Below are 22,707 nucleotides of genomic sequence, written 5' to 3'. Positions count from 1 at the left end.
CCATCAATGATTATAATGTTCATATTAAAGTTGTAATCAAATTAAAAACGCATGTTTTACATTCAATGTTTGATCAGTTGGACAATTTACATGACTCAACCTTGGGGGATGAACGTTCATATGAACGCTTGTTCGCCCAATAATTGTCCCATGTAAACGGGGCTCAAGGCGAGGAAAATGAGCAAATTGATTCTTAATCAAATGAAGCCTATGGTGTCGTACAAACTGTAATACCATCTGTACAGGCAATACTTTATACATATTTATTCAGGTCATTCGATATTACAGAAGAGTTCATCCCTAGAAGAATTTCTTCCAGGGAAGAGCACAATGCCAAGAATGCATGTTTATGGGGAGGGCAGGAGAAAATATACTGTCTTTTGAATGAATGTGTGGCCAACAGATTTATATGTGTATAGCCGAATGCCTGTCCATAGATATGCTGTGTTAAATGATTCTCCCCTGCCAAAGAGCGGAAATCAACTGCAATTTTCCGCTCGCAAGGCAGAATCACAGCATGTTCTATTTTGTGCAGAAATTCGCATTGCAGTCAATGGAAACCATCAGTCCTGCCATACTTTCGCAGCAAGCACTGCGGAAGTATTGCGGGAATCCACGTCACAGCCCAGTGCCGGCACGTCATCCGCTGTACTGCGCATGCTCGCCGGCTTAGACTTCTCGCAGGGGATCTGGACAGTTCAGTATATTGTCTCTGGGGGGCACCGGGTCTGATTCCGCTGTGAGTTTTTGCAGTTAGAATCCGACCCGGCCGTGGGCAGGAGGCCTAAAGGTTTATGTGATATTAAATACTTTTGTGTAAAAAAAGGATTATAGGATGGATACCTTTACTGGGTAACCAGAAAAAATATATCTACAAGCTTTCAGGGTCACTTTATCAGACAGTTGTCAAAAAAGAAAACTAAAAGCTTTACATGTTTCCTCAGGTATCTCTGGTGCCATCATTTACGGTAAACGCCCCATGATGTCCTACTTACTGAATGTAAGAAAATATCAACATAACGTAGGGATCATTACATTAAAGCTCCAAATGTGAGATTTGTGACGCAGTTTATCTGATAATAAAAGCTTCTTTCTCTGGAAGAATGTTGTTTCTATGCCAGGATTCCTCCCAGGTACATTTAGAACATTTCCAAAATAATTTCCAAAATAAGTAATGCCCCAAAGCAAAGTGGACATCAGTTCATGTTATTAACTCATCATGCCAACAATGACATCGAAAATACAGCATATTGATGGGCCAACACAGAGTTCTTGCTAGATTCGGCAAAAGTTTCAGTCTGTTGCCCTAGCCCTCTATCTAAGTACCCCAGCTAAGGCACAAAAGTTTGTTGTTGCCCTTCTTGCACTCAAGCACCCAAGGCACATTTCCCACCAGCCCAGCTAAGCTACACCACTGGTCAAAAGAGTAGTACGCTCATATTCAGTGCTGTAAATGGCTCGCAAATTAGGGATGAACAGTTGTATTTAAGTATAACAAGGAACAGAAGTTTAATTGTACAGCTCAGCTGTGTAGAATATTACATGTAATTGAATGCATCATATGATTTCATTAATGTAATTACTATTTTAATAGAACATATAATGTACATAAGACAAAATGGTAAAGATTTAAGTGAGCCCTCCCTCCGCTTCTGGTTCACACCAGCACACATCCAGGCTATAATAGCAGCGACTCATACGTTTTCCTCTTTCCATACTTTGCCTCTCTTTATTATTTTCTATCGTACAGTTAGAATACACTGATTAGGTCATCTTTCAATTTTTCAATTTGTTCTTTTTCTCAATAAGTAACTCATTGTAAAACAGTATTCTCAATCTTTTTTTCTAATTGAGCCACTTTAGCTAAAACATGGTGATGCGTTGGCTTCACCATTTGCCATAGTCCATCCGAAAAGTTTTAAAAACCACTTAAATTTATTTAAAATTTTTTTCCTCTAAACCTACCGTGTTTCCCCGAAAATAAGACCTACACCAATAAGCCCTACCCTGATTTTCAGGGGGGGGCTGGAAATATAAGCCAGTTATCGAATGGCTGTGATTGGTTCATCGAGCGCCGGCTCTGATTGGCTAAGGTGGCATTTCTGAACCAATCACAGCAATCTCTTGCTGAAGGTGGGATATTCAAACCCCGTTACCAGGAAGAGAATGCTCTCTCAGGACTGAGGACTACACAGAAGACTGCCAGAGCGCTGCAGCCCAGCGAGAGGGACCCGTACTGCATCTGATAGGAGAGTATTAAGACACCCCCTGAAAATAAGACCCTGTGCCTCTTTGGGGGCCAAAAGTAATACAAGGCAGTGTCTTATTTTTGGGGAAACACGGTAGTAGACATTAAAATGACCATAAAATGGGTCAGTTCTGTTGCTAAGCCCAGAATTGGTGGAACCACAGAAAAAACGCAGCATATGATTACTTCTGCCAAAACTGCCTCCCCTGTTGTGCCTACGCAATAGCTGTATGTCTAGGGGCACCTTCACCATTTTGAGAAGCACTGCATTACATATATATACAATGTATGCATGGGTGATATTTTTAAAAAATGTAACATTAAATGTACTGTATAACATATCCCTCCTTTGGAATCTGTCATCCATTGATAATTGCTTTATTAGTACAGTAAAACTGTTTAAATCATCCGTATCAACCATATTAAAAGACTGTAAGTCAACAAGAATAAACATAAAATACAGACCTCTTCTAGCTGGCAGGCTTTAATAACACTTAGATATCTGTACTGGTCATATGAAACGCCAAACACTATGTTCTCCTTGATGGTACCAGGCATGATCCAGGAGACTTGCGGAGAAAATGATATCCTTCCACTATGTTTTATTCTGCCTGATGACGGCACTAATTCTCCCATGATCATCATTAAAAGAGATGTCTGAAATTCCAGAAATAAAGACATCAAAAACAGTATACATTTAGCAATATGTAATTCGCACGTATTCCATCTATATTTGTCTATTCATCACAACTGATTATGTAAACTAAGTAGTCGCTAGTTTGCTGCAATGACACATTTAGTGCAAATATAACACAAATACATAATTGAAACTTTGTAACATCAGGATGTAATTATTCGCTATGTCCTTGTTCCAATGTTTTAAGGTGTGGTTGTGAGTACTGCATTTGTGACGCATATTTCAACTGACTCCCTCCTTATGTACAGTATATTTTATATACATCCAGAGAAATATAACAGGCAGGTTTCAGAATATTTCTGCATAATAGATTAACTGGGCGGAAAAAGAGTTGTGCTCAAATTATTTTTAAGTCTATTCAGGGTAAAGCATAATAAAATCCCAACTACATTCTAAGGCCTTAGTCACACGGGCGTTTTTTCGCGCGATTTGCGCATCGCATGACGGATGCGCATGCGCAAATCGCGTGACCGGCGCCGAAAAATCGGCTGAAAAAACGCCCGAAAATCTGCTCCTAGCCGCGTTTCATTAGAAAAGGGCCGAAGCTGTCCAGCGCATTGCATTCAATGGAGCCGGCAATACAGCCGGCTCCATTGAAAGCGATGCGCTGCGGGCGAGCCCGGGATGAATTGTCGGGAAGGGCTTAAATATATAAGCCCTTCCCTGCAATTCATCCTAAAATGTGTTAAAATAAAAAAAAATTGTATACTCACCTTTCCGCTGCAGCCGGAGTTCTGCCGCGGCCGCTGTCAGTTCTCCTGAACTGCTTCTCGGCACTATTCAGCTGGCGGGGCTTTAAAATCCCCGCCTGCTGAATGAGTTGCCTCTGATTGGTCACAGCCTGACCAATCAGAGGCAGGTTTCACTCACACACCCATTCATGAATTCATGAATGGGTGAGTGACTGCTGCCTCTCATTGGCTCAGCGGGACCAATCAGGGGCAGCTCCCACTGAGCCAATGAGAGGCAGCAGTCACTCACCCATTCATGAATTCATGAATGGGTGTGTGAGTGAAACCTGCCTCTGATTGGTCAGGCTGTGACCAATCAGACGCAGATCATTCAGCAGGTGGGGATTTTAAAGCCCCGCCGGCTGAATAGTGCCGAGAAGCAGTTCAGGAGAACTGACAGCGGCCGCGGCAGAACTCCGGCTGCAGCGGAAAGGTGAGTATACAATTTTTTTTTAATTTTAACACATTTTAGGATGAATTGCAGGGAAGGGCTTATATATTTAAGCCCTTCCCGACAATTCATCCAGCGCTCGCCGGCAGCCCATTGCTTTCAATGGAGACGGTTGTATTGCCGGCTCCATGGAATTCAATGGGCAAACATCGTTCTTCTCTGCCACAGCTGTTACAGCTGTGGCAGAGAAGAATGATTTGTATTCTATATGTTCTCAATGGAGTCGCGCTGCTGCCGCCGGCCCCATTGAGCGCATATAGAGAAGAGAAAAGGAATCGCAGATCGCACATAGGTGCGATCTGCGATTTCTGTTCTATAATTTATCGGATGAGCGCATAAAAAGCGCTCATGTGTCCGATACCATTGCAAAGCAATGGTTTTATAAAATCACCGGACGCATGCGCATGCGCAAATCGCGGCTAAAAACGCCCGTCTGACTAAGCCCTAAGGATGCACAATGATGAGAATAGGCTAGACTAGGTGAACAATAAATGTTCACAGTTTAACACTGTTTGCACATTCGTGTATATGCCTGCCAAACACTTCCATGCTTCTGCTCCTTTACGGGGTCATATCTGTCCTGTGCCAGACACAAATAGAGTCTGATGGGCATTAGGTGTCTAAACATATCCCTATGGTATATTCAGTGTTCACTGTATCTTGCGCAGTCTGGAATAGGACGAGTTAAAATAATATACTAATGAGGTCAACAAGTAGAAGTACAGATAAACCTGTCCACGGGGTATTTTTTAATTCTTTTATTTCCAGGGAATACAGCTTGGAGCAAACAATGTCTACATCCAGTCTTTGTGGCTGCATTACATAATATAAAACAAATATTTAACCTAGCATGTGTAGTACGTACCGCATGTAGATTATGACTGGGGGTATTGCATTCTCCCGAAGAGCCACTCTGGCCAGTCATTTTCTGGCTTCACTGACTTGACATAAGATGGGCTAGGTCATCACCTCCAAATCCTGTACATGCACTTCTGCTGGGCACTCACAGTGATGAACAGGGACTCTTCTGCTGATAGTATGGTGGCATCTAGCACATGCACAGTGCGCACATGAACCCAATGCAAGTGCACCTGGCTTCACTATACATATTGAGGAACTCTGGCTTATGACTATGTATCCAGTATGGAGATTGCCAATCACGTCATAAACAGTGTGGTTCAGGAACCAACCAGCATGACTCTTTAGTAGAGTGACACCACCTCCATGACTCTTTGACTGACGCCTTCTACTTGGTAATGCAGCAACTAAGAATAGATATAGGCATTGTTCCCTCTAATGTCTGTTCTCTGCAAATGGTAGAATTAAAAAATACACCACATCTCAGAGCGGTATACTTGTATTTGGGCTCACTGACCTCCTTAATATGATTTTGTTTTAACCCGTTCCTTTCCAGATTGCATAGCATAGAGTGAACACGGGATGAAGGGACATGTTTAGAAACATAATCCTCTTAAGTATAAAGCAGTGATAAGGGTGAAAAATGTACTGACCGGTAGGCAACCTTTAAAGGGAACCTGTCACCTCCGAACACCACCATAAGCTAAGTTGTGGAGGTGACGGGCAGCTGGCGAATGCATTTTTTATACTTACCCGCACCTCCGTTCCCACTGTGTTCCCTGGTGAAGTCTGACTCCTTTCAAACCGCTTTGCGCACGTTCTCCTATAATCAGCATTTAGAAAAGAGTCAGAGTTTCATGCCATGCGCGGACTTCACTGGGGACACTGCAGGAACGGGAGAGCAGGTGAGTATAACAAATACATCACCTGGCTCCCCGTCACCTCACTGAGCAGCAACAAAACTTTTTTCAAGTTTATGGTGCTGTTTAGAGGTGACAGGTTTCCTTTTAGTCCGTGTCTATGTTGGGGGATTTGAAGCTCTGTGTTAGAAAGAAAAACTGGGCTCCCAGTAATGTATAGATATACTAAGAAATAGTCAACACACAATATATAAATGATATCATGTTAAAACATAGTAATAAGAGTGAATGCACACGGGCGGATTTGAGTTGTGGAATCCGAAGCGGGCGTCTGCCTCCGGATTCCACAGCAAATAAGGCCCATAGCATGCTATGCAAAAGTGACACGGGAAAAGCAGGAGTAAAAAAAAAAATCTGTACTGCGCATGTCCAGCAGCAAGCCATGCAGATCATCCGCAGTACAGATGAAGATTCAAGAAAGCAGGTACGTGCGGACGCCCGCTTGTGTGCATGTGGCATTAGGCATAGCCATGAAATATTTAGTATTGTTATTGCCAATATTCTTGGTATGTTATGTTAGTAGATTGTCAGTTATAGACAAGTTCTCACCAACTTAAGTTAAATTACAAAAGGTGGAAATACAAGTTCATCCTTTTAGCAAATAATCTATTGATATAGTAAGATGCTACCAACCTTACGTCAGTACGTATAAAGGTTTTGACAGCTAATACAATTATCATGGAGTTTGTGAGTAAATATGTAGCAATAATATTTCAGTGTAAGCATGCAGAAATGCTGGAATTCTGACAAGGGTATCGTCATAAGTTAGATAAGAAAACACATTAGAATGCTGTGAAATATTTGTAAAATATTACTTATTCAGAGACACAAGAACTCAGTAAATGTGGAGTAAACAAGCAAGACAAGAACCTGATATGTTATGCCTCATGGTAGTTTATTAATTAGTCATTTATAATTATTCTATTCTTCCTCCAAGATAAAATGTTTCAGTATGCAGATGCAGAACAATCCCAGAAAATGGCCGTTACTTACTAAGTGAGGAGTGCATATAGATGCATCCTCCTCTCACCATGCAGGTGTGGGAGTGTACGCCATGCATCCACCCCCCTCATTATCAAGAGGCAGTGTGAGTGGATGTTTTATCGGTGTCCTGCACAGGTGTTATTGGCTCCTCCATTTGGTAGTCAGCTACCTGCATGGTGAGAGGAGGATGCATCTATATGCACTCCTCAGTCAGTAAGTAACGGCCATTTTTCTGTGATTGTTTTTAATTCTTGATTTCCCCTTCTGTGATGCATTTATATTAGTGTAGGGACCCACTACAATGCAAGGAACCGTGAAGTGGTTAGTGGGCTCATGTATCTTGGCCAACATTTAACCAATGCGTTGCATTTATTATCTATCATTCACATGCAGTGTGGCATTGAGACTCCAGGGGGAGCCCAGGGTGGCAGTACCAATGTGGTTCACTGATGGAAATGCAGGGCAACCCGCCGAATTATCATGGCGTCATTAATAGGTTGCTGGTCTGCATGCTGAACTACATATATCAGAATGGTCTGGCACTCTGTATCCACTATGTGTGGGAGTATACGCCAAGCATCCACCCCCCTCAATATCAGGAGGCAGTGTGAGTGGTTGTTTTATCGGTGCCCTCACAGGTGTAATTGGCTCCTCCATTTGGTAGTCAGCTACCTGCATGGTGAGAGGAGGATGCATCTATATGCACTCCTCAGTCAGTAAGCAACGGCCATTTTCTGTGATTGTTTTTAATTTTTTATTTCCCCATCTGTGATGCAGTATGCAGATGCAGGACTTAATAGGCAGAAATCTATGGCAGCCCTGGGGGTCTTTACAAGGCCTTAGGAAAATGAACAGCACCTCATGGTCTTGTCGCGGGGTTCATTCGAAAGACAGAGGAAGCCCCTCTCTCTGTTGGCCATTTAAATGCCACTGACAGTACTGTTCAATGGCTGCAATTGGCGACATCTCCAATCCGTCCGCTGTGGCTGGGTGCCAGCTGTCAAAAACAGAGCTCAGCTCCTGAGCCCACTCCATACAAACACTGTGCCCATTCACCGTATATGTACGGCAGATTGCGTTATGGGCTTACGACTCAGAAGGGGACTGAGAAATGAGTTGGAGAACGGAGGTCCTGAATAAAGCATATGTTCCAGTATATCTTTTTACATCTGCAGTTGAACAGCACTGGCAAACTAAATCTTGCAATCACATGCTAAGTATCTAGACATGCATTTCAATTAAATATAGGTATTTGCTAAGTAGGTGGTGAGCAAATGTGAAAATTAGAGCATGAAATTCCGATGCATAAGAGTAATACATTGTAAAAGTTAAAAACAAGACTAAAAAAAAACATGAAAATGGATTACAAAGCATCATCAAAAAATCATAAAAGCAAGTCTTCAGGGGTAAACAAATGCATGCAGGGAAAGCTCTCTAAAAGACCACCTCTTTCAGAAGACCACCCCTTGATCCAGAGCACATTCTCATTGCAATTTTGGGTAGTCATCTCTAAGAGTTTTTACTGTATTTGGTTTGTAGTTCATTGCAGTCTGTACTAATGATCAGTAAAAAAGGTAGAAATCTGAAGAGTTGCTTTAGCCAGGGTCATGTTTAGCACTCAGGTAAATATGGTCCTGCCACTTATACCCTTGCCCCTAAGTCTGAGTATGAACCCATTAAAGGCACATTTACACCAGTCAATTATCATCATGATTCACTCATTTCTAAGAATTCATTCTGATATAGGTTTTTTTTTTAACAATCATTTATCAACAGTTGTGATATTGCACTAATGATAGCATATATATATATATATATATATATATATATATATATATATATATATGGGTTTGCTTCATAGTGCACAGCTTGGTCCTGGTGTTCCATGGTATGGACTTGGCTCCCCAGCAGTTATGTGATGTGTTTCGAAATACAGGACACACTATGCGGTAGCATAATTTGGAATCTATATCCATAAATGTGCACTAGCCCCAAATTACAATAAATACAGTGACCAAATACTAGCAGTAACTGGATAACACCGCCATACCGTGACTGGATAACCCTCCCTCACTGTGACTGCATAACAGCACCACGACCTAGCTGAATAATACCACCATGCTGTTGCTGAGCACTACAGAAATACAAAAATTACCACCATAATGTAAGTGGATATTACCACCATACTGAGACAGAATGCAGTGATCATATAATAGTCAGCACACAGGTGGTCTGCAGAGTATCACTACACCTCAGACTGGCCAAATTCTAATAATCAATAATTATAACATTAGATAATGAATTGCAGTCAAGAGCAGAATGAACAAATCCAGTAACTCACAGGTAACTGATTGGAGTCTTTTAGTTTCCCCCAACTTTTTCACCTGCCTCTCTCCAGCCATGTTATATGCAGTGACAGCTCTCTTCCTAACAGGGAGACACTCTAGAAGATCCAGGAGGGGAGAAACTGGCAGGATTCTATCTCCATGGCTCGCAGCTGCAGGTGGAGGACATTACACAGCAGTACTGAGCAGTGTAGCTGTGAAATCAACACTGTGTTGACCTAAAATACTACAGTCAACAGCAGTGCTGCTGTGTGTGTTTTTCTACCTCTCTCTTACGGCCCTTTTACACACTACTGTTGGGCGCAGAAGCACTCGACAGCCGTCACAGCGATGATCACTCCTGTGCTTTGGAAGCAGAGCAGGAAGGAGATCGTTCTGACCCACCCACCTCCATTCACAGAAAACACCTCCATGCACAGGCCAATCATCATTTGAGTTTTATACCTGCACAATCTGAACGACAAATGAATTGTCATTCAGATTGTGCAGGCATTTACACCAAATGATTCATTCAGATTCCGGCAATCCAGCGAGAATCTCAATGATAATTGTTCAGTATTAAAGGGTTCTTACTCTGTAGCTGCTTCCTCTGCTGCTTCCCATCTGTATAGTCTTCTATGGGCAGCATGTACTACAGCCTGATTCCTCAGTGTCAGAACAGCAGGTATAGACCCACTGTGACTCCTGAGCAACAGCAACTGCAGTTCCCTAGTATTTTTCCTTTAACCCCACCAATTGGGATCTGATCTTTGCTGTGGAGACTCCCAGGCTGTTACCTGGGAATCTTGCACATAGCAGGGAGTTGGACCAGATGACCCTGGAGGTCCCTTCCAACTCTACCATTCTATGATTCTACCTCAAAAGTAGTCTTTGTGTTGTGGCAGCTGATGCAAACTGGTCAGGGTAACCATAGAATGGTACTAGAGCAACAGGCAGAGATGTGGTCATGATTCAAAGCCAAGATCGTGGTAAGCAGAATGATTGTGTAACAGCATAACAAGCCAAGGATCAGAACAAGCAGCACACAAATATACCATGGTCCAGAAACAAGTTGAGGTCAGGAATAGAGAAGATGGAAAAGCTGAGTAGAATAAGTAAGGGTCAAATCAGAATGTAGTCAGAGTCAGAGAGCACCTATTTGGCCAGGGTGCATTAAATAGGCAGGGTTTGTCTGGATTGGCTAGGGATGGAAAATCTGTGAGCATGTGCTGGTCCTTTAAGAGACAGGCGAGCTGCACATGTGTAGAGAGGAAGCGGACTGTTATGAGCATTCTGTGGTTATTCCCACTTTATTAATTCTGCAGGAAATTGGTTCATGCAGTAATATAGCTGAAGGAAATAATGTAACAAATATCTATAGCTGTTGACAGCTATATACATTCTAAGTGCACAGGGCATGTGCAGTTAGGACTGAGAAAGCGCGGATCACAGCTGTTAACCCTTTAAATGCTGCTGTCAATGATGACAGTGGCATTTAACTTTCCGAAACGGCCCCGTTGCGATAAGAACGTGGGGTTGTCACCTGAGGCCTTAGTCAGACGGGCGTTTTTTCGCGCGATTTGCGCACGCGCATGCGATTCGCGCATATATAGAACCAATGGTTCGCTATGGTATCGGTCACATGTCCGCTTTTTATGCGGATATGCGATAAATTATAGGGCACGACGATTCGCAGATCGCGCCTATCTGCGTTCGGCGTTTTATGTGCGCACCAAAATCATTTTTTTCACCGGTTAGTCTAAGTTTCATGCGCATTTTGATGCGCACGGCGATTTTTCTCCGGTCAGACGGGCGTTTTGCTACGACGATTAACGCGGCTAGGTGCAGATTTTTCCTGCGCTTTTTCGCCTCCGGTCACGCGATTTGCGCATGCGCATGCGACATGCGATGCGCAAATCGCGCGAAAAAACGCCCGTCTGACTAAGGCCTGAGAGTCATGGTGGCCTGGGGCCTGTCATGATTGTTTGCCTATTAAAACATGCATGTGGCAAGTCTTTAATAGGCAGCCTATTAAAATACAGTATAATGCAGTACCATAGTATTGCATTATACTGCGTAAGTGATCAAAGTTCAAGTTAACTGTGGGGACAAAAAGAGTAAAAATAACTAAAATAACGACTTTTTAATTTAAAAAAAAACCCTGTCCCAGTTGTCACATCAAAAATAAAAAGAGAATACAAAAAAATTGGTATCACTGTGGTCTAGTTTAGTAAAATATCACATTATTAATCCCACACAGTGAACAATATCAGAAAAAAGTATGCAATACCAAAACTGCGCTTTTTTGGGTCAGCCTAGCTCCAAGAAAAAAGTTAATTAAAAATGATAAAGTCATATAAATAGAGATTAGCGAGCATACTTGCTAAGGCAAACTACTCAAGCGAGTGGTGCCTTATGCGAGTACCTGGCCGCTCGTCTCTAAAGATTTGGGTGCCGGCAGGGAAGACCGGTGAGTTGAGGGAGTGAGCAGGGGGAGTGGGGGGGAGAGAGTGAGAGAGAGATCTCCCACCCGTTCCTCCCTGCTCTCCCCTGCCGCTCCCCGCCCCCCGCCGACACCCAAATCTTTAGATACTCGCTCGAGTAGTTTGCCTTAGCGAGTATGCTCGCTTATCTCTACATATGAACCCTAAAATGCTACCAATAAAAACTAAAGGTAACCCTGCAAAAAGAAGCCCTAATATAGTCCTATCCACAAAAAAATAAAAAGTTACAATTTTTTGAAAGTGGGAATGCAAGAACTAATCACCAACACACAGCAAGACTATAAGATCCCTGGGACATTCACATGTTCCACATCCAATGTTGTGTATCTGATTCTGTGCAGTAAATATTCTGTTGGGGGCCTTTATGTTGGAGAATCAGGCCTGAAGGCGAAGATGAGGTCTCACCGCCACACAATTAAAGAATGAAAGAAAGACAGAATTACCTGTGGCTAAGCATTTATCTAGCCACAGACACAACATAGAACATAGGAAGGTTACTGTATTAAAAGGGAACTTCAAATCTCAACGTCATGGAAAAATTTGGGAGTACAAGTTTTTAACCATCATTGACACTCTCAAGGCCAGAATCAACATTGGAAGTGGCTTCATATGCATCATTGGAGAATATAAAAAAATCTAGAGCAGAGATAACACGCTGGCCTGGTGACCCCCTAACACCAATTTAGAGACCATAAAACTTTCACATCCCTTATCAGTGGACTAGTTAAGCATTTACTCCTCTATCCATCCAGTTCCGGTTGTGTTGTAAATGCAAATTATCACACCATATCTGTGCCTTTTCCTATCTATCTATCTATCTATCTATCTATCTATCTATCTAAGTTTTCGCATCTATTTCATTATACCTGAGGAAGGACCCTGAGTAGGTTTGAAAGCTCACTATAACATCATGTATTTTTATTAGCCATTAAAAGGTATCCTATCTACAAGAATACCTGGTTTCTCTTACTGAGAACAATCATGTTTAGTGATTAATGGAAGAACCCATTGCATAGCAGGTGAAATAGGTCATACGGAGAGGTATGCAATATTGTGTGAGAAAATACTCTGTACTGCCCTTGTCAGTAGGTAATCTCTAGGGCTGTAACTGATAACTCCGGATATCACCTTTTAAAAATCATACTGTGAGATGTCACCTCAGTAGATATCAGAGGATTGACTACAGATCACACGCTGAAAGCTGCTGTAATTCTTCAGTTAATTAGTAGACAGGAACCTTGATCAAAGCTACGAGTTGGGAAATACAGGGCGGGTGTTACGCAGATCCATTTAGTGCCAGCCTTATCTCATTTCTGTTCTGTCGTTCACAGCAAGCCAAGGGTTTATGAGTAAGAGTAAATCATAATTCATGTTGGAAACAATTTAGCGCATTTCCTAGACCTCATAAAATAACGTAACATATCACATGTACACACAAATTAGTTCAGACACTTGTGTGAAATGTTTGGATAGAGGTAGTTACCAAATAGAACTGATTTGCTACAGACCTTCAACAATCAATTGTTCTAATTCAATGATATTATGATAAAAATATATTAAACTTAAGGCCTCTGTCACATGGGGAGCTAGGCACGCAAAAATCCTACACGTAACAAACACATGGCTATTAGCACCAATGGTTTCCTATGGGAACGTTCAGGTTCCTTCATCAGTTTAGTAGGTTTACCTAGAAAATCATGTGGCCATTAATAAAAAACAGGCAATAAATAGTACATTTTTGACAAGTTTCTAGAAAACTTTGGCGGCCTGCATGGCTGCCTGGTTTTGGACGGTGTGTCATGTGCCCGGTCTGGACTTACTGTATGTTTATACTAGTATTTTTGCTACCACATTTTATTTATTTTACATTTTTATTGAACCAAATTGCACTGAATATTGGTGCAACACAAGTATCAATTTTTAGCTATTTTTCTTTTGAGCCATCGGAATCAATTAGGCCACATGCACATTGCCGTATTACGATCTGTGGTATGAATTTGAGCCAAGGAGCTAACTGCACATTTCTTATACACTGAACACTTACTGAGGCCGCTTTCACACAACAAGAAAATCGTGTGAGATTTGTGTGTTGCAAAATGCACAAATCTCGCACAAAATATGAACCCCATTCCTTTGAATTGGGTCATATACACGAGTCATTTATTCCTGCATCGGAATGCGGGAAAAAAATTGCAGCATGCCCTGTGTTTGGGCGTTTCCTCTGAACACCTCGCCCATTGTTTTCAATAAGGGCCGGCAAATACACATTGTACGGTGTGTGGGGTGCAGGGGAGAGCTATGTGAGGTTTTCCAAGGAAAACAATGGGAAATACTTGCTGCTTGCTACTTCCCTGAAATGATGCGAGGTGTTTTTGACACAAAGACGCCTCGCATCTGTGGGGAAATCGTTTGTTCCTGAGCATTATATCAAGCTGAGTTTCACGGCCCGATATTACGCTCACCTGTGTGAAATTAGCCTGAGGCCGCTTTCAGATGAGCAGGTTTTAGCTTTGTATTTGGTCTGTGTTCTACAGACAGACATATGTTATTGTAACTCTATTTATCTATTCACATGGCCGTATTCTTCATAGCCGCATTTTAAAAATACAGCATGACCCTTTTTCCCAGTATTTACCTCCGTATTTATACTATTCTCTATTGGGCAAATAAGTATCAGTATTTATCCAGTATAACATAAAGTACACGGAGACAAATACTGAGCAAGCGGTGATGACATACGGTTGTAATGCTATCTGCAACTCATCTGTAATACGAATCTGTGTTACGGACATATTACAATGCACTCGCATTAAACCAGCCTAAGAGCTCCTTCACATGTGCATATGCGTTTTCTCGTCCATGCCATAACTTTGTATGAATAGGCGATTTTCTGTGATTAAGTCCTGAGTTTAATTAGGGTTTTTTCATCCATTCACATGACCAGGTGCGTCGTTTTTAGCAAAAAAATATGTCACATCTCGGAAAACCCTCGCTCTGTATAAATCCTCAGGATGACTTCAAAAGCCTAAATAGAGCCACTTGTAAGCTTTTTGCAGCGTTGGACACTGCTAAACTCCTCCCTCTCCCTTTTTTTCCCCAGCTCCCATAGGAGTCTATGGTAACCACTGGCGTATATCTGTTTTGGCCTCTTTTGATTTCAGCTAGACCCAAATATACACTGTGAAGATGAATGGAAATTCATTCGCTTGGCTATTTTTTACTTTTTTGTTTTTTCATCTTCACCTTGCCAGAACTATAACTTTTTTGTTTTTCCATCAACATGGCCGTAAGAACCTGTTTTATTGTGAGACAAGTTGTATTTTAAATGGAACCATTTATTTTGTGTGTAGATCTGAAAATTACACAACTCCACTATTGACCTTTACGTTTTCTTTTTATAGCATTCACTTTCTAGTATTCTGTATTTTTTAAGACATTCACCATGCAGAATAAATAAAATATTTTCATAGTTTGCACTTTTAAGGTTACAGATTATGTTTTTTTAACTATTAAGATTAGTTTTTTATTTTAATATTTTCTTGGCATTTTTAAAAATGTTATCACTGTTTTTTACTCTTTATTTTCTAGTTTCAGTAGGGACTTGAGCGCATGGTCACTTAATTATTTGCACAATACACTGCAGTACGTCCATATTACTGTGTATTGTGTCTGCTGAGTCATCCTATTACACCCTGAAAGAGGCTTGGAGGCCTACACCAACGCTCTGGCCTCCTTGACAACTGTTCTGCACCCTGTTAATACCGAACGGCCATGGCATTTGTAGAGTTAAATGGCCGAGATAAGAGCTATCTCTAATCCTGGCCATTTCTGGTAGGTGTCAACTGTATAACAGACCTCCTGAGCCTACTCCTTACACTCCTGGTGCACATGTGACATACATGCACATCACATGTGGCTAAGAGGTTCAAATATATATTCAGATCTGTTTCCTACTGATTGCCTATGCATCAAAAAGTTTACATTATCATTTCAACTTTTTGGGGAAGTTCTGAACAGTGCAACAAACTGCGGATTTCAGTGCTATCAGAAAAGGTACCCAGATGTAGACTTGTCAAACACACTGTGTGCTCAATAGTTAGCACTGTTGCCCTGCAGCAATGAGGTTCCAGGTATGAAGCTGACCAGGAACATTTGCATGGAGTTTATCTCTTCTCCTTGTGTTAGCGTGAGTTTCCTTGGTGTAGACCAATTCTCTCCCATACTCCAAAAGCATACAGAAAGGTTACCTGGCTTCTTGTGAAAGAGGCCCTAGCATGTATGTGTGTGAGATAGGAAAATTGGATTGTGAGTCCCATTGCAGGCAGGGACTGATGTGAGTGATGACTATCTATGTCCAGCACTGTGTATTATGTCAGCACTATACAAGCACCAGGAAACAAGTAAGTACATTAAACTCTTCCAGGATATATCTGCACGCTCCAGGCCTGAGGGTATAGTACAGTATATATCAGTATAGGTTTTTATAGTACACAGATATATATGCCTGACTTACATGACATGTACAGGCTGTTAACGTGACAGCATTAGTTTTTGGTACTAAATAACATCCAAATATTATATATACAAATACCTTTCCAGATCCCGTAGAACCTGCAACTGCCAACAGCTGTCCCTTTTCCAGGGTAAAACTGATGTTGCAAAGCACAGAAGTAACTTGCAATGTGAAGTTACTGAAAAACAGATTAGGGTCATCCTTCGAAGCGCTGCCTCCATTTTGAAGCATGGCTTTTCCAAAAGCTTCTCCAATCCCCTGTATGAAAATAATGGAAGAAATATTTTAATGATGAGTGCCTTGCATAAAAAAGAGCAGTGAAAATGATGCGGATATGAATTGCATATTCCGTGAGTGGAAGAAAAATCCCAGCATTTTCTATTTTGCCGTGGACTCTGCGCAAACAGCCTCCATTGAAGCCATCCGAACCATGGTCCATACTCAGTTAACATTGCGTATGGGCTGTGGGTATCTGCGTTATGACTTAGCAACAGCGCAGGAAATACAAAGATTTTTAAAAAAAACCTGTACTGCACATAACCGACAGCGAGCCACCGCAGTTATCTGCATTACAGAAAAATCAGGTACGTGGGGTGACTGGCCAGGCTCACAGACGGAATCCGCTGTGGGTCTCCTGCATGTGGAATCCAGTCTGCCCCACGTGAGTCTAGCCTAAGCATATATGGTGATTACGACAAACGCCTGATTCCTCCATTTTGACAGTTATGGAAATATTACGAAATATAATCACATGTTTAGGGTGACAAAAAAACTAAATAAACATTCTTGTAAACACGAGTTTTCTGTCATTTAATAAAAAATGGTTGCAAAAAATTATGGCAAGAATCGTGGAAAACTGCATATTTAATGGTATACCCAGAAGCAGTCTGCATACAGACCTCATCCCAGGAGGCAGTTACATTCTCCAGGACCACTTCTGTCGTTGTCAAGTTGTACTCCAGTGTCTTAAATTCATCTTTTTGCAAGAAGTCCTGTTAAATACAGAATATTAAAATATATTAACTAACATTTATTTTAGCACCTAAGTGGAAACAAACAACATGTCATCCAAGCAACCCTACTGTTCAGTTTCGACAATCAGCTCATTGTTTTTCACACATTCCGAAGGGTTTATGAGAATTCCAGGTATGTCAAGTAATTTTTGAGCATAGTAGAAGAATTACATTTTCACATAGGAAAAGACTTACAAAATAGACTAAAGCTGGGGTTGGCAACCTGTCAATCCAGATCAACAGGTCAATTGCTGATAGGCGCCAAGTAGATTGTGGCCCAAATGCCACTTTGAACCTCTGCAGAGCTCTTAGTAGTGGTGGGAGAGTTGGGGTCACTGTCCACACAATGCTTTATTACACAACATAATAATGCTTCTAAACATGTCCCTGTATGCTAAATTCAATGTAGTCAAATCACAGAATTCATTAATCATTCTATAAAATGCCACACTATATTCAAATTCAATGACCAATCATGTGGGAGCTGACTACACCCGGAAGAGTCACGCAGTCAATGCTCCAGCCCTGCGTCTACTGGCTTTATTGGCATCTTTCTGGGCACTGTACTTCACCGGCAGCCTCCACAACCTCTCGCCAGGGAAATGTCAATTAAGCCAGGAAGGAGCATTGGAGCGCTGACTGCAAGCCCATAGGACTGTTTAATGCTAATTTGCATGTAGTCTGCTGCAGTCTATAAGTGATTTCCATGATTTGGCTATGTTGGATTTAACATACACCCTGTGTATCACCAGTCCCCCTCAATGCCCCTGATAACTTACACACTCTGACTCCCATGGACCTGTTGCAACTTGGTACCAAGTAGATCTTCAAGCAATAAATATCATTAGATTTCCTTCTATCTAAGGTTGTCTACCCTTGGTCGAGAAATAACTTGTCAGCTGTCTTAACATGTCTGTGTTAGGGCATGTTCACTGAGGATTTTTGCAGCAGAGTTTGACGAAGAATTTGCACTGATCTGCATTTTGTTACATGGAATTTTGCACTTGCGGATTTCAACCTGTCACTTCCTGAAGCAGATTCTGCGCTGTTTCCATGTGGAATCCACATCAGGAATTACGCATACCAATTTGCCCATTGAAAAGGGCTAACGCTATGTGTAGATCCATGCCCCTACACATACATAGCCATGGCAGAACTCTACAGCTCAGCTGCGGATTTTTAGAAGCAGAATCCACACAGAAAAATACACTTTGGATTCTTCTGCCTGAACACACCCATGGTAAATACAGTAGTTGCATTTCCAATGTAATGACAATTCTGGAGCATCCAGACAACTGGACAGTTCTTTGGACAGTATAGGACCTTAGAGTCCTAAGAAAAATGCTCAAAAACTATTATTTTACGGAGTATGCAAATATTAAATTTAAAAAAGTCCTCTTTAAGTGGCGTGAGCAAATGAGTAATGAGATTTAAAGAGGTTTATCATCTAAATTTATTTTTTGTCTGTCCACACAGCGCTAAACCAGCTGTGAATCACTTGAATCAGAATGGTTGTATTCCTAAGGTTCCATGCACATGTTTTTTTTGTGTGTAGATTCCAATGCAATTCTATGCTGAAATCAGCATCTTTTGTATTCCATTGAGTTCAAATCCATGTTTGGAAAAAAAAACTAATTTGACACGACCGTTCTTGTTAGGAAATCATAATGCACATTATCCCTACTAAAAAGAGCGAATGCATGTGTGGATTAAATGCAAACCAACAGCAGAAATATGATTCTCAACTTCAGAGCTTCATCCCCAAATATGAGGTAAATCTGCATCAGATTTTTTACATGGATTTAATACTATGTGGATGAGGCCTTAGAAATAGTCTGCATCAGATGTACTAAGGTCTTCATATTCTTACCAAGCAGAAAACAGAAAGGAGGCAGCAGGTTGGGTAGTACTCTACCTCTTGAGCGCTCTATAAAAATACACTAAGGTAGGGAATGTCTCTAAATATATCATTTCTGAATATTAGCGAATCCAAATGTTTCTAAAACGGGCACTATGAAGAGACAATAATTAACTTCAGGCCGCCTTCACACGGGTGGACCAAACTCCACATGCGGGAGGCCCGCAGCAGATCTAAATTTTCTGTAGTGCGTATGACCGCGGTGTCTCACTGTCAGTCGAGCGCAGTAGTTTGGGGGGTTTTTTGACTGTTTTTTTTTTTTGACCGTGCTGTCGCTAAGCTATACAATGCCCGCGTTTGCTGCACATTCTACATGTAGGTACCACAATTGGAATCCGCCCGTGTGAAACCAGCCTTAACGTAATTCTGTGAACATATTTTAAGGCAGAAAGGTATGGAAATCACTCATCTCCGCCACAGAGGAAGTAGAGCATGAAGTAGGCAAAGGTCATATTGACATGTCAATATATTAAAGTATTATATATGGTAAAGAGAACAGGAAAACTTCCACTTTAGCTTGAGAAATCTCATTATCATTGATTGAGTGAGTTCACATAAATACAAATACTGTGTGGTAAATGTGGAGGTTCATTATTTTATGATTTAATCTTCTCTGAGTCTTGATCCTATTGTTCAGCACATGGACATGCATACCTGGATCTTATCTATAACTCCCAGAGAGTCGTACCAGGTCTGCACAGCCCAGGGGAACTGGCGTGTAACAGCCATACGTAGAACAATGCAGAATGAAATGGTGGTGAAGACTTTTCGGATAGTAATCCCATCAGTTAGTAAATGCGGAAGAATGGAAAGAAACACCACAAAGAAGCCAGAAAAGAAGAAGGCCGAGCTGTTGAAGTATCTCACGTAGGCAGCTTTTCTGGTGAGCTTTAGTTCAGTCCTGTGTAAAAGCAAACCAAGTTGTGAGTTTCAGAGTCACATTGATATACAGGGGGTGAACAAAAATATGGAAAAACAGTACGAAATGCATCTGATTTGAATCATTAGCACTGAGCTGCCCATTTGACCCCTGCTTGGCTGAGAGCTTCCCCACCAAATTTGTATTTACTTCACCTCTTTCTCTGCTCTGCGTGGTTTTGGGAGCCAGCTCAGTGGTTCAAACCCCTGATCAATGGAACGTTGTTGCCTGGGTGGATGTTCACTTCTGCCCAACAGAATCTGTGTTGTATTACCTCCACTTAAAATCATTCTCCACATGTCTTATTGAAATATGATTTAGAATCCCATGTAATTTAAGGCATGCATTTTGTATGGTGTTTCCATATTTTGTCCACCCCCCCTGTATGTTACGGAAAAAGTGTGAAATGCAGGCATTGCATAGAAAAAAACCAAAACAGTATTGACCTAGTGGCGCAAAGTACCTGCCTCACTCTAAGTTCTCTGGAGCCCCGCTAAAATAAGTGAGCCTGCCTTTGTATCTCTCTTTTTCTATGTAAAGAGCTCGTTTACACTGGCGTTGGCGTCACTTATGCATTTCTGTTTCTCTCTTCCATTTCAAAAATGGAAATGAAACGGTATGGAATTAAGTGGAAATATTTCCATTTTTAATTAAAACCCATTGGAATCAATGGGGAACAAAACTGAGAAATTTAATTCCATTTTTCTTTCTGTTTCTCTGCTCCTCAAATAGAGCAGAAAAATGGAAATGCATAACTGAGGTTATGCCAGTGTAAACGAACCCTAAGTCAGATATGTGAAGGTGAGGAACTGGATAGGTCCAGACTCCCGTCCTGGTAAGTCCCGACAGCAGACACAGCACTGCTGGAGACACAGGTAGGGGAGCCGAAGAGGACCCACGTCCCAAGATTATGTGGAGGCAGCATTATATTGACAGATGGAAAACAGACCTGCCCACCCTTGCATGCAGCCTCCAGGCACTGCGGTCTCTGGAGTTTGAACTGTCTGTTAGCCTGAGTGCAGTGGAGATGCGAGACAGCAAAAGACCCGAGCTGGCTGTCAGTCGTGACTCACTGTGGGACTGTAGTAGCGCACCTTGGAGAAGGATGAAAATTGGATTGTGGGACACTGGAAGAAGATAATGGGGGTTGATGGTACAAAGAGTGGAATTGTATCTTTTGGTGCAGGAAAATAATGGGATGCCCAGTCCACTGCTGGCAGAGTATTGTATAGTTCGCCATTTCACCTTTTGGCATTGCATAGATTGCCTAGAACATTTGTAAAATATTCATCATTTCATACTTTGACATCCCATTTTTGGCATTCTACAGATTGCCTAGGCATTCTATACAATGACTCATTTCAAACATTGCCTGTAACATATATAATGTCAGAATGAATTTTTTTTGTTATTTTATATTTTGCCTAAAACATGTTAGGCATTCCATAAAATACTCATGCGTTCTATACAATGACTACCGTTCACACTTTGCCTGTAACATATACAATGCATTAAATGCATGTTATCACTCAGAACATTTATTACGTTTTCATATTTTGCAACTAAATGATAGACAGAAAGACAAATGACAGCTTGATCATTTTAGACATTCATGGATTAAAGTGGTTTCCAGTCCAAAGCTATTGATGACCTCAGGATGCTTCACATTAGAGATGACCATATGTGCTAGCACAATAATCACAGCCTGGCTGTGAATGAAGCACTGTCTGATAAGAATTAGCACACATTGCACTTACTCCCTGAGTGTGTGAATTATTTTCTCCATTGCATCTTCCCAACAGTAGGATTTTACCGACTGTATATTGTCAATAATTTCTGAAGTGATCACAAGCCTCTCGTTGATCTTGCCTGCTCTTCTGTCTCTATAAAACATTACCAAGAACAATAAAATATGTAGTATATGTATCAATGGGTATGTAAAAATACTGTATTAATACTGCATATCAATTCTACAAATTGGTCATTCTTGCTTGCATTATATAGGTATATCATATGATATAATTCTGTAAGATATCATTGTTTGAGCCTATTTCTGCAAATAAGAATTGAATATTTGGTGCATTCTGTGATAATGTAGCGATTCTATAAAATAATTCTATGACTCATACAGATGTAGCAAAAGTTAACTTCACTGATGCGTCATGATTACCTAATTTACAGCATTGTAGTTTATTGTCATGATGTTATCATAAAGCGTTAAATGTCAAGGTAATGTTTGCTACTTCTCTATGGTTATTATAGTGGAATTCAGTTGAATGTAATATAGCCTCCCCTTTGGCAATAACACATGTGCACAAGTACTGCAATTCAAAAGCCTACAGCAAGCAGGATTGACAACCGGAGTTTTTCTTTTTTCTGGACAATTTATGCAAAAATCACGGACGGCTAATATTTTTTACAGACAATTGGAAAACCATAATCAATTACCGAGATTATAAGTGATACATGCTTATAGGTCAGATACTGATATGAACTCATTACCAGCACTTACTGTGAGCTGTAAAATGATGATACTTATAATCAGAATGATTTGCACAAGGACCACCAGCCTCAAAAAAATCACAGAAGCATCTATTTTTTTCACAGACACTGGGAAAAAATTCCTT

At 41.1% G+C, this 22,707-nt stretch overlaps 1 protein-coding gene across 1 annotated transcript in view; it reads right to left on the bottom strand.

The window, feature by feature from the left end:
- Positions 1-22,707, bottom strand: part of CFTR (CF transmembrane conductance regulator) — a 159,977-nt gene that overhangs the window by 88,982 nt on the left and 48,288 nt on the right. Inside the window, exons 7-11 of the mRNA XM_066591817.1 lie at positions 21,838-21,963; positions 19,816-20,062; positions 17,130-17,222; positions 16,309-16,488; positions 2,714-2,905 (exon numbers count right to left, since the gene is read on the bottom strand). Coding sequence (XP_066447914.1) covers positions 2,714-2,905; positions 16,309-16,488; positions 17,130-17,222; positions 19,816-20,062; positions 21,838-21,963 — 838 coding nt within the window. The remainder of the gene's footprint in view (positions 1-2,713; positions 2,906-16,308; positions 16,489-17,129; positions 17,223-19,815; positions 20,063-21,837; positions 21,964-22,707) is intronic.

This window comes from Eleutherodactylus coqui, chromosome 2 (genome assembly GCF_035609145.1).
Source record: "Eleutherodactylus coqui strain aEleCoq1 chromosome 2, aEleCoq1.hap1, whole genome shotgun sequence".
In the NCBI taxonomy this organism is placed as follows: Eukaryota; Metazoa; Chordata; class Amphibia; order Anura; family Eleutherodactylidae; genus Eleutherodactylus; species Eleutherodactylus coqui.
The sequence above is the reverse complement of the archived record's forward strand: the minus strand, read 5'-3'. Positions and strand labels throughout refer to the sequence as shown.